The sequence below is a fragment of the Miniopterus natalensis genome, chromosome 5 (assembly GCF_054644295.1).
Source record: "Miniopterus natalensis isolate mMinNat1 chromosome 5, mMinNat1.hap1, whole genome shotgun sequence".
In the NCBI taxonomy this organism is placed as follows: domain Eukaryota; kingdom Metazoa; phylum Chordata; class Mammalia; order Chiroptera; family Miniopteridae; genus Miniopterus; species Miniopterus natalensis.
Window position 1 is genome coordinate 12262751 of NC_142085.1, and position 12041 is coordinate 12274791.

The 12041-nt window shown below is 43.9% G+C and overlaps 1 protein-coding gene and 1 non-coding gene across 2 annotated transcripts in view; both read left to right on the forward strand.

Annotated features, from left to right (window-relative positions):
• Positions 1 to 12041, forward strand: part of DNAH8 (dynein axonemal heavy chain 8) — a 243812-nt gene that overhangs the window by 172442 nt on the left and 59329 nt on the right. Inside the window, exons 77-80 of the mRNA XM_087817239.1 lie at positions 1269 to 1374; positions 2735 to 2987; positions 3073 to 3263; positions 8938 to 9059. Of these exons, the coding sequence (XP_087673365.1) occupies positions 1269 to 1374; positions 2735 to 2987; positions 3073 to 3263; positions 8938 to 9059 (672 nt within the window). The remainder of the gene's footprint in view (positions 1 to 1268; positions 1375 to 2734; positions 2988 to 3072; positions 3264 to 8937; positions 9060 to 12041) is intronic.
• On the forward strand, positions 9445 to 9568 carry LOC148093042 (small nucleolar RNA SNORA19). Its single transcript, XR_015714602.1, has one exon. It is a non-coding gene; the product is annotated as a small nucleolar RNA SNORA19 (small nucleolar RNA).

The window sequence follows — 12041 nt, forward strand, 5'->3', positions numbered from 1 at the left end:
CGTTGGGTTGAGCCCATTCTCTGGAAAGCCTTGAGATAAGTGCTGTCAAGAATATAGGAATGAACAGGGCAAGTTCCTGCCCTTTAGAAGTATGGACTCTAGTCGGAAGGACATGAGCTGCACACAGATTGAAGTGCATGTCATAGTAGATATACAGATGGATGCTATGCTGTGGCTTTCGAATGATGAATTGGTTTAGGAGACCTTCTGAAAGTGGTGGAATTTCTGAAGCAGTTTTTCAAGAAACTTGCTCAACTAAGTAGTTTAAAAACTCCTTCTAACACAGTTCTAAGTACAAGGTGTGATTCTCTATAAGGTTTTCAAAAAGTGCTATAAAGAATGCTATTGAGACTATTTCAGTTTACTATATATTTAGTCAGAGTATTATATCCATGTTAAATTTCCTGAGTTTGAAAATTGCTCTGTGGTGTGTAAGAGAATGTCTTGGATCTTAGATTTGCTAATAAAGTTTTTAGGGATAAAGGATCATGACATCAGCAAATGGTTCAGCAATAATGATAATGACAATAATGATAATAAATATATATAGAAAAAGAGTGATAAAGCAAAATGTTATTTGGTGAATCTAGGTCACGGGTTTATGAGAGTTCATTGTACTAGTCTTGCAACTTTTCTGAAAGTTTGAAATTTTTCAAAATATAATTAAAAAAATACATCATTTATGTAGAAAAAAATACCTCCCAAATATCCAATTTAGCCCCTCTGATAGAAGGAGGTGCAAAATAATGGAAAATGGATTTGTATTGGCAACTGGCTATGCCAAACCAGGTACCTGGAGTTCCTATAGGCAGGTCCCAAGTGAAGAGCTCAGTTTTGGCTTGGGTTGCCTCATGATTTCTTGATAGTAATTAATGCCTCTTTGTTCCTACTACTTCTGATGGCAAATAAGGTTAACATTTCTCCCCGAGGCAATATGGAAATAGGGCCAAAAGAATGGGACACTAATTTAAATAAACTGAGAGCTGGAAAGACAGCTGGGGATAATTGGGCAGAATTATTTAAGCAGGGTAATCTTATGCGTGCCAGTGTAAGTGCTATGGAAACTTAATGCTACTGGGCATATTTTTAAAAAACTGTCCAGAGAAACAAAAATACAGAAAGATAGGTTTGACTAAAGGTAGCAATTTCTTGTCATTCAAAAGGCACTTTGGGTTAAGCTTTTAAAAATTTACAATAAACACTAGTAAATTGGATTTTCCATAGTAACTGGTAACATTCTGATGTTGTTTTGGATTTCTTAATAACAGGAGCTAGAGTCTGAGAGGGTTAAACTTATGGAGGATGTGACTTTTAATAAGCGGAAGATGAAAGAACTTGAAGATAACCTCCTCTACAAATTAAGTGCTACCAAAGGTATTGTGTTATCAAGAAGTAATCAAATAATGAATTCTGAATAAGGATTTCTTGTACCTTCTTTTCAATGGACCCATGATTACAGATGTTAGGAAATAGTCGAGTTATCAATGCAAAAACAAGTGAGGCATTTTCCATGTAGACATTAAAGAGGGACAGCAGAGAATCTGATTTTTGAATTAGCAAATAGAGTCTGAGCATTTGAGAATAACACAGTTTTCTTGATATAACTGCTCCCTCCTGAGAAAAGAAGGGCTCCCAATAGAGCCAGATAACACATAATAGGCTAATCTGCTTGCACGAAGGAAACTAATGTGCTCCATCTATTGTTTTAGATTGACTTTTTAGTTGGCGTTGAAATCAGTTACCACAGTGGGTATGAGGTGTGTCATCTGTGTGGAGGCACTTGGGCACCCAAGGCCCAGTGACTCTTGATCTGACTTGACCTCTCATGTAGACGTCAGGGGCAGGTTCTCCTCTGGGCAGTCAGATCATCGCACCAAACCCTGATTTGGGGATGTGCTCTCTCTGAATATGTAAAAATATTTTATCCCAAGAAAATAAAATCAGCAAATACTATAGTGTTCTGGTTATTAGGCAGCTTACTGCAATGTGAATTCTACCATTTCTCGGAAGTCTACTACTTTCCAGCAGCACTGAAGGCCTTAACCTCCCAGAAGAGCATTGTGCATTACTCTCACAGCAGTCTCTACCACAACGTTTTAGGTGACCTCAAAGAGAAGTCCTTTTTTCTGCCTTAATTGCACTGCTTGTGCCAGTGAAGTCGTCCGTCTCTTGGTGTAGTGCGTCCTCCCACCATTCAGATACCTGTGGGGATTCTAAATACTAGCAAAGAGCTGAGGGCCCCTCTCCTGACCCACCACGAGTGTGCCGCTCAAGAACTCTTTCCTGTGAGGTTAATCGCAGTTTGACTTCCACGGTGGACCTTGCAGGCCCATCAGAGTACTTCCATGCCCTCCTGCAGCCCTGGCCCCACCCTGAACTCTGGGCTGGGCCAGAGCCCTGCTGTTGCAGATCTCATGACCATTAGCTCAGCATGTCCTGCGTCTTTCTGTATCTTAAAATTGAATTTACTGTCATAGATGTGTTATTTCTATTAAAAACAATATGAAGGGTAAAACTAAAAATAAAATTAGGATTTTTCTCCTGGTAAGACACTTCCACCACTGGAAGAACCGTTCTACTCAAGCAGCAGTTGAGAGTCAGCACCACTGTGAGCCCAGCAGGGCAGACAAGCTTGTGACATTTGAGGGGGCCATCAGCGTGATGATGGAGGTGTCACTTCCAGCTTCCCCCTCTGTGGTCTGTGGTTTCTACATTCTTCCTGTTTGGTCATTAGGTTCCTTGGTAGATGATGAGTCTCTCATTGGTGTCCTCCGAACCACCAAGCTGACAGCGGCTGAAGTGAGTGAAAAGCTACATGTGGCCGCGGAAACAGAGGTCAAGATCAACCTGGCTCAGGAGGAGTTCCGGCCTGCAGCCACCCGAGGGAGCATCCTCTACTTTCTCATCACAGAGATGAGCATGGTCAACATCATGTACCAGACCTCCCTGGCTCAGTTCTTGAAGTTGTTTGACCAGTCCATGGCCAGGTGGGCCCGCTGCCTTCCCCCGAGAGCAGTAACTTAAAATTTTTGTTTGTATTCCTATTTCTTTAATTTTTAAAATGTATTGCAGATCTGAGAAGTCTCCACTCCCTCAAAAGAGAATTACAAATATTATCGAGTACCTGACATATGAAGTTTTTATATACTCTGTCAGAGGCCTGTACGAAAACCACAAATTCCTCTTTGTACTCCTCATGACCTTGAAGATCGACCTCCAGAGAGGAACAGTGAAGCACCGAGAGTTCCAGGCTCTCATTAAAGGTGAAGGATTTGGAATATGGAGGGAGTATGTAAAGGATATTGCTTTTGATGTGCTCTTTGGCCTGCTGTGGACTCGATTTTATAATACAGTAGAGCAATTTATGTCCCAAGGAAAGTGAAGCTCTTTATTTATACCCCTTTTTTCCTGATTTCCATTCATTGTGCTCTGGTTACTCAAGGTAACTTATTTCAGGTCTGTGTTAACTTTAGCTATGTAATTAAATGAAGTTTGGTCATTGTTGCTTGTGATTAGAAGACCGAATGCCAAAGGGTGGAAGAGTGTTGCTGGTGATGAGCTTTCTATGGCAGGGGAGTAATTCCTTAAGCAAGGTTGAGTAATGATTTATAAGATGGTGGAAAAGCGCACTTGTGCCTCATAGAAGTTAATCCCATTTCATTGCTTATCTCCATGCTAAATTGTAAGTATGACAAAAAGTATTTTCATTCTGTTCAGTAAAACAAGTATTTATTAAGCACATGCTATGCAAACCCAGCATGCTAGTGTTTGGGATACAAAGATAAACCATACATTGTTTGAAGAGAAATGGCAGTCTCATAAAGGGGATAAAAATAATTTAAAAAATAACTGCAAAACAAGGCAGAATAACCTAAGTGTTGTAAGAGAGCTAAAAACAAAGTGTTAGTCTGGAAGGAGGGAAAGATTACATGTGCTTGGTGAGATAAAAAATGCTCCTTAGAAAATACACCTTTGCAGGGGAAGCCATGAATGTTTTAGGTTACTGGATACATGGGAAAATGTTCCAATCTTTTCTTTATGTTTTTTGCTCTTTGCATGTAGTTTAATAAATCATTTTCTAGCTACCCCCCACCCAAAAGAAAGAAAGTGGCATTTGAAATGGCCGCTGAAGGACAGGTAGAGACAGAACAGCATAGGAAAGAGATGAGTGGAGCATGTAAATTGGTGAGCCTGGATTCCTAGGAAGGGTCTTCTCGATCTAGTGAGAAACAGGTGTCATGCAGGTAGGGATGTGGTCCTTCGGGAGCCTTCTGTGGTCCTTTAGGAAAATTACTCTGGCAGACACGTGCAGGATTAGAGAAAAGAGGATCAGGGGAGTCTATTATACCCTCCCCCCCAGGAAAGGCTTCCCCAGAGTAGGGTAAAGACAATGGGGGTGGAAAGGAAGAAACAGGTGAGGGGTCATGGCAGTAAAATGAACCAGAGCAGAGCCAAGAGAGGGGTCAGAAATGAGGTTCTGGTCTGTGCAGAGATTTCCACACACACAATGAGTGTGATTTTGGAACCTAGTTTCAGTCGGTACAGGCTTGGTTTTGTGGCCATGAGAACAACCCCCAAATTTCAATGGCTTAACACACAGAGACATACATCTCCTCCACCCTCTCTCTGACGTGCTTACTATGGTCACCCGGGAATCCAAATTGTTTCTGTAATTACTATGGCAGAGGGATGGGAGTGGCAAATTGTGTGCTGGCTCTTAAAAATTACCCCATAAGTAACACGTGTCACAGTCATATTTTATTAGCCAAAGCAAGACATGTGGCCAGGTCTAACTTGAAAGAGAGCAGGGAAATGCAACTGTCCCATGTGTTGGGGAGAAGGGAACTGACTGTTCCCACAGCCCTGGTGACTACACAGCTGTCTTGGATTTGACACACCCAGCTGACAGACAGGGCAGACCACTTAGAAGTCAGACAGGCAAAGTTGGGCATCGAATAACACCAAGGCCAAGGTCATCTTGAAGAAAATGCAGAGCATTTCCAAGTTCACACTGCAAGGCGAGAGGACAGGATACACTTCATTGTCACGTCCAGTTGACAATAAGCAGTAGCCTGTGACTTACTACTCTCATTCCTTAGTTAATTTCTGCCTCAGATCCAGGTTAGATTACTGGTTAAGAAGCATCGTAAACAGCTTTGCATAATCACTGGAGTTTCTTCTTTGACTTTCCATTAGCTGCTCTTCATTCCCCACTCCAGTAAACAGCTAAGCCCTGGCATTCCAGCCACCGCAGTATTTCCTGAGCCCAGCCCTTTCCATCCCCGCTGCCCCTGTTCAGGCCGCAGTCTCCCACAGGCCCTCTGCTTCCACTCTCGCCCTGTCTGTTCCTCACAAGGGAGAGCTTTGGAAATTCTCCTGCTTGTGTCTGTCCTCACTCAGACACCATTCATGGCTCCTCACTGTTGGCCTGCCACTCCTCGCACCTGCCCTTAATGTTTTTGCTCTCACAAAGGAAGTTGGGATATGTCACTTGGCTCATATTTTTCTCAGGTCTAGTACACCTGGAGAAGCTGGTGTCTGCAGTTGTATGTAGGTGTTAACAGTGTGGTGCAGTAAGGCTTTGCCAGGACTGGGAACCAGGGAGATGAACCCGACTCAGCCACTGACTAGCAGTGTGATCTTAGGGAGTGATCACTGGTTCCTCACATAGAGGGGGCAGTGGGGCCCTGGGGGAAGGATAAGTGTCACCTGGAGAGTCAGGGCAGGCTCTGTAGAGGAGGGTCCAGAAGTATGGGTGGTCTCTGTGACATTTAAATAAAACGAGCCTGAATTTACCAAACCTAGAAAGCTGCTTGGACTCACTTCAGTCACCTAGAAGCTCTCATTTGGACTTGGGGCTGCAGCCTCAGTGCTTGGGGCACTGGGCAAGGGGGAGGAGGGACACTGAAACGTGTGGGGCTGTAGGAAGCAGTGGGAGCGAAATGGGCCTCACAACTTAGGAAGGCCTCCTGTCTGCGGGACACCAGTGGGATGGCAAGTGTACTTGTGGATTTTTCCTCGTTGGTGAGCTGGCTTTGCTTCCTGAGTCCCACCTGCTAGTATGACCCCTGGGCAGGAGACAGGAATGACAGAGAAAGAAGTGGGAAACCTGGCCCCTGGTCCACAAGGGGTCATGGAAGAACACAGGAGTCAGAGGAAGAAGGAGGTGGGTGGAGGCGGGTGCTCGAGAAACACCCAGGCAGAAGATGCCCTGTGCTCTACTCAGAGCCCCACCCGGCATGGGAGTTGCTCTGCGGTGTTGGTGGAGAGAGTGGCTGATGGACAGATGTGAGGTTTCGCAGGCAGCAGTGTGGACATAGAAATGTGAGGGGGCTGGTACACATCGGAGGCCTGGGCTATAAGCCAAGAAGCTGCAGAGCAGGGGTCCTTCACTTGGAGACAGGACCAGTCTCTGGATAACAGCCCTGTGTGCCTACAGGTCAGACAGGACATGCTCAGAGGAGACAGTACAGGATCCCAGCCCGGCACCAAGACACGTAGAGATTAGAGGGTATGTGTAGATCTGAGGCACCCTCCTTATCAAGACACAGTACCTGCCCCCCTCACCTCTCCCTTCCCAACAAACCCAGCAAACAAGGCCTCTTACCTGAAAGGGATGGGATTCTGTGAGACCAAGTATGTAAATCAGAGGAGGCTGAGAAGCATAGCAACATGGGGGGGAGGAATTCGTGAGGAGATTTAGATTTGACACAGAAAAATAAAGAAGGCTGCACATATGGGTTGTGGTGAGAACACATCTGTGACTTCATTTCATCAAATTGAGAGTCAGAGAACCAGATTGTACAGGGCCGAGAGAGCCAGTGAGAGCCGTTTGGATTTAATTTAGTGGGCAATAGGGAGCCATCGAATGCTTTATGAGCAGGAAGTAGCGTGAACAGACCAGTGCTTTAGGAAGATTAATTTGGGATCGTGTGATAGGTTGATTGACAGAAGTACAATCAACTCAGCAGTAAAAGAGGTAGTTTTTTTAAAAAACAACAACGATGACATCCAAAGCTGGCTTATTGTACAGTTTGGATTAGTTTTGAACTGGCTTAAATTTTGACCAAATTATTTTTTAAAAGATAGTATGACTTTGTTTTTAATGTTTTTCACAAAGTTAACAAATTTGGCCCTTCAATCACTGATATTTTTCATCATTTTGAACTCAGTGCTTACAAGGGAAGGAAGGAAGCTTATTTATCACCACAGAAATGGTTTCCCAGGAAGGACTGCCCCTTTGCCTCAGTTCCAATTGATTTTCCACAGTATTTGGAAGGTTCCTCTGATTCTCTTTCAACGGACAGTGTCAGAACAGTGGGAAATGAAGCAGATACCAGGGACAATCCTGCATTGTAGAGTAATTGATATACCTGTTTTCCCTGCCTTGTTGTTTTACAAAGAGACCGCCATTCTGTTGTCATAAACCAAGGACAAAGGACACCTTCCTGGTTGGGTTGGACCCGAGTTCCAAAGCAGAGAGTTAATGTCAAAACCACAGCTAATGATGGCATAGCTTTGACTGTGGGCTAAGACTGTTCTAAGCTTTCTACATACAAAAATTTATTTAATCTTCACAGCAACCAATCTGGTAGATTCTGTTATTATATCTGTGTGACAGAAGAGGAAAGAGAAACTGAGTTCTTTACCCAAGTTTATGCAGCTACCGAGTGTCAGAGCCAGGATATTTGGGGTATAGACTATGATTGTTTTGGGTTAGTTTAGGTTCATGACAGGTTCGGAAACTCCACTGTAGCCTGAATGTCCTCTGCTGATGCCTTTGAGGCTAATGGTGAACAGATTGTTTTGGAAACAACCAAGAAGAAAAGGATGACTTTGTCTCTGCCTCCGAGAATAGATCCCTTAGGTCTGCAGGTGATTCCAGTAGTTGCTTCTCCAGTAAACTGGGCGTTAGAACTGGTGGAGTGTGGCTTTTTCCCTCATCTGGTCGCCTGAGGCAGGTGGTGAGGAAGGTCTCACTGTCTAAAGGTGTGGTAGCACTCGAATCGCTGGCCCTGTGGGTGGAACAAAGGGTGTGTGGAAGGAGTGCTTCAGTTCATTCACCATCTCAGGAAGGTGCTGAGGGTGCGGGCAGAGCCCCTCCCCTTTTTGCCCAAAAATTGACATATGAAGTAGAGGGATTCCATTAGTTCTTCAGGGGGATAATGGGATTTAAAAGTTCCAGAATCACTATTTTGTATAATCCGAATTAAACTAGAGCTAGAATTATTATGATAAAACATTACTAAAGACACACAACAGAGGGATCCTGAAATTGTAAATACAGTCAAGTGTCTGGGTGGAAGGTGGCCACATTAGGTATGCTCATTCAAAACAACTGAATGCTGTAATTCACGTTTCACAAGAGCGGGAGCCTTGCTTATTTCCTCTGCTTTATTCCCAGTGCCCGGCATATGCCAGGTACACTTAATAAATATTTGTTGAATAAATGAGTGAATATTTGTTTCCCCCTTAAGGCCTCACAGCTCTATTATAGCAATCTGTCCATCTCCCATCTTTTTGACCTGGTAACCAACAGTATTGAGTACGGAAGTTCTGGAGGAGTGATGACTAAGATATGATTTTTAAAATCACACATGAAAAGATCAGCCTATTCATTGATATCAAAATTGTACATTTCAGATTGTTAAAAAAGCAATAAAAAGCAAACAGCCACAGTCACTGAGAACAGTTCTTTTCAGGGGAAAATGACAAGGAATTATACCATCTGTATTTTATAAGATGGTATAAATCAGTAAATAAAACACTAAGACTTGAAGGAAATATACTAAAAAAAAGATACGCACATTTTCTGTAATATGACTATTCTCCAATTTTCCCATTTTCTGTGATATGGTTATCTCATTTTCATGACTTGCAAAAAATTCCTAAAAGTGAAGCATGAGCTGACCTGGGTCCACTGCCGCCCTTCCCCAGGTGGAGCGGCCCTGGACCTGAAAGCCTGCCCTCCCAAGCCCTTCCGCTGGATCCTCGATATGACCTGGCTGAACCTTGTGGAGCTGAGTAAACTCCCGCAGTTTGCAGAAATTATGAACCAGGTAACAAGGGGCTGGGGAAAAGCACACATCTGTACACCCAAGCACACCCTGCCGTTTTAATTGGGGCCTCCTAGTGACAAGTTCTTCACACAAAGGAGTCAGCACAACCGTGTAGCTTTAAGGCTCTGGGTTCTCCGGGGAGAGTTTGGACAGAAGGAACCCTTCCTCATGCAGGATGCTGCCTTTTCCTTTTGTGTGCTGGGCATGGGTCATTTACAAGCCTGCTTGGATTGCTGTCAGAATCAGAACCAGTGGGTGGACCCTTTTATTGTAGATTATTGATGTTTTTGTATTTTTACTTCTGCCTGTGATTAAATAATTTGTGCCATTTGAATTTGAGGCAAATTAAGACGTTGTGGTCCTTTTTAAAAAAATCAATCATTTTGTGCACATTTCATTGTCTTTTTTCATGTCAAGAGAAAAGATGTTTCTGATGTGCTAAACAAACCTTTGGAGGTAAATCAGCAGCATGACAAACAGCCATTGCTGCCAGTCACCTGCAGACAAGTATAAAAAATTTAAAAAAAGAAATAAAATTAAAAAGTCAATCATTTTAATGGTACAAATGTAAAATGGTGACATATTATGTTGAAAATGGTGAAACTGGTCCTGATTTACTTGTAGCTTTTCTTATTTAAAAGTGTAAATTTGATATTGTGGATTGATTAGTTGTTGAGTCAGCTCTCACTTCAAAACAGTTGTGCAACTCAGACTAGATATAGTTGTTTATTCTTAGGATCTGTTGGTTACAACTGCTTGTCAGTGACGGAGGGCCTGCAGTATCCCCGTGTCAATGCTGATAATCGTCTTTTTTTGTGACAGTGGACAGACGAGGTGGCAGGTAGACTACAAGGTGGCAGACTCCTCGCGCTGTCATCATGTGATTCCCTTCCCTCAGTTCCCCCTCCCTCCACCCCGAGCGTGTAAACCATGTGTGTCCATTTAGTGGTGTTTCTAGAATACCATGTAGATAGATTCTTTACCTATTCAGCCATAGTTGGTTCGGACGCAGTTGGATAAAGTCCCTGGACTCCATCTATGGGGGCAGTAAGCGTTGTTGTGTAATACAGCCACAGATGAGTCCCCTAAGCTCAAACAGATACTTTGAAGGAAAAAAAAAGTGGTCCTTGTCTGCTAGGGGACAGGGTAAGGGAGATCTTCAGGCACCACGGGAAGAGCCACTCAAAACCCGGGCCCCTGCTTGGGAGTTCTACCAGTATCAGGCTACGCGTGACGGTTTGCCTCTGCCTTTGAGGTTATAAGTACCCTCGGTGTAGAATCTGGTAGCTACTACTGCTGACCGCAGGCTATGTACCCGGCATCAACAGTCACCCTGCAAGGGAAGTGTTCCTGATCCACTTTATAGATGACAGAACTGAGATTCAAAAAGGTCAAGTACTTGCCTGAGGCCACGTCGCCACTGAAGAGGGAGGCTGTAATTTAACCTCAGGCTGGGTCCCTGACCACTTGAGTTATTTCTCTCCAGCTCCTTTTTTATTTATTTATTTATCTTTATTGTTGAAAGTATCACAGATGTCCCCTTTTTTCCCCCACTGATCCCCTCCACTCTGCATCCACCCTACCCCCAGGCCTTCCCCATACCAATGTCTGTGTCCATGGGTTATGCTTATAAACATATGAGTTCTTTCATTAATTTCTCCCACCCACTCTCCCATCCCTGCCTTCCCTTTGAGATCCCTCAGTCTGTTCCATGCTTCTGTGTCTCTGGATCTGTTTTGTTCATCAGTTTATTTTGTTTATTAGCTTCTGCATATGAGTGAGATCATGTGGTACTTGTCTTTCTCTGCCTGGCTTATTTTACTTTATAATACTCTTCAGGTCCCTCCATGCTGTCCCAGAGGGTAAGAGATCCTTCTTTTTTACAGCTGCATAGTATTCCATGGTGTAAATGTCCCACAGCTTTTCTATCCACTCATCTACTGATGGGCACTTGGGCTGTTTCCAGATCTTAGCTATTGTAAATTGTGCTGCTGTGAATATAGGGGTGCATAAGTTCTTTGTGATTGGTGTTTCAGGTTTCTTAGGATATATTCCTAGAAGTGGGATCACTGGGTCAAATGGCAGTTCCATTTTTAATTTTTTGAAATTACTGCTTTCTATAGTGGCTGCACCAGTCTGCATTCCCACCAGCAGTGTACTGGGATTCCCTTTTCTCTACACCCTCGCCAGCACTTGTCATTCATTGATTTGTTGATGGCAGCCATTGTGACAGGTGTGAAGTGATTCCGCATTGTGGTTTTAATTTGCATCTCTCTGATGATTAGTGACTTTGAGCATTTTTTCATATGTCTCTTGGCCATCTGTATGTCCTCTTTGGAGGAGTGTCTATTTAGGTCCTTTGCCCATTTTTAATTGGATTATTTGTCTTCCTTTTGTTAAGTTGTATGAGTTCCTCATATATTTTGGATATTAACCCTTTATCAAATGTGTCCAACTCCTTTTACACCATCAGATGGACCAGGTGTGAAGGAAAGAGTTGTTCTCAATAAAGCAGCAGAAGTTCACTGGGGACCTGCCATCAGGTGGACCTCGGCCCCGGATTGGCCTCTCTGTGGGAAGGAAGGGAAGCAGTAGAAGGAGATCAGTCTCCCAGCTGAGTGGGTGTCAGCAATTGAAATAAAAATAGCCTCAAACAGAAGCTGCCCTGCCTTTGCATCCCCGGCCAAACTGCTTAACACCTGGAGGTGGTTTCTGCTAAGAGAGAGGGACCGGGAAAGGAGTGGAAAATAGCGGTGGGCAGCAAGGGGCTGGAAGTTATCCCATTGCCTGTCACAAATGCACCTTGCCTTGGAAGCTCTACTATGGTCGAGTCAAAATTAGCAGGTGGAGGCTGGGAATAAACACCCTCTCTTCTTGTGCCTCCTCTCTAGCTGCTAGTGTGGAGCAGGCCTGCAGGGGGCGCTGTGGGTAGCAGTGGGCAGGTACCAGTGAATAGGGTGGGGCTCCAGCGGCACCCAGGCC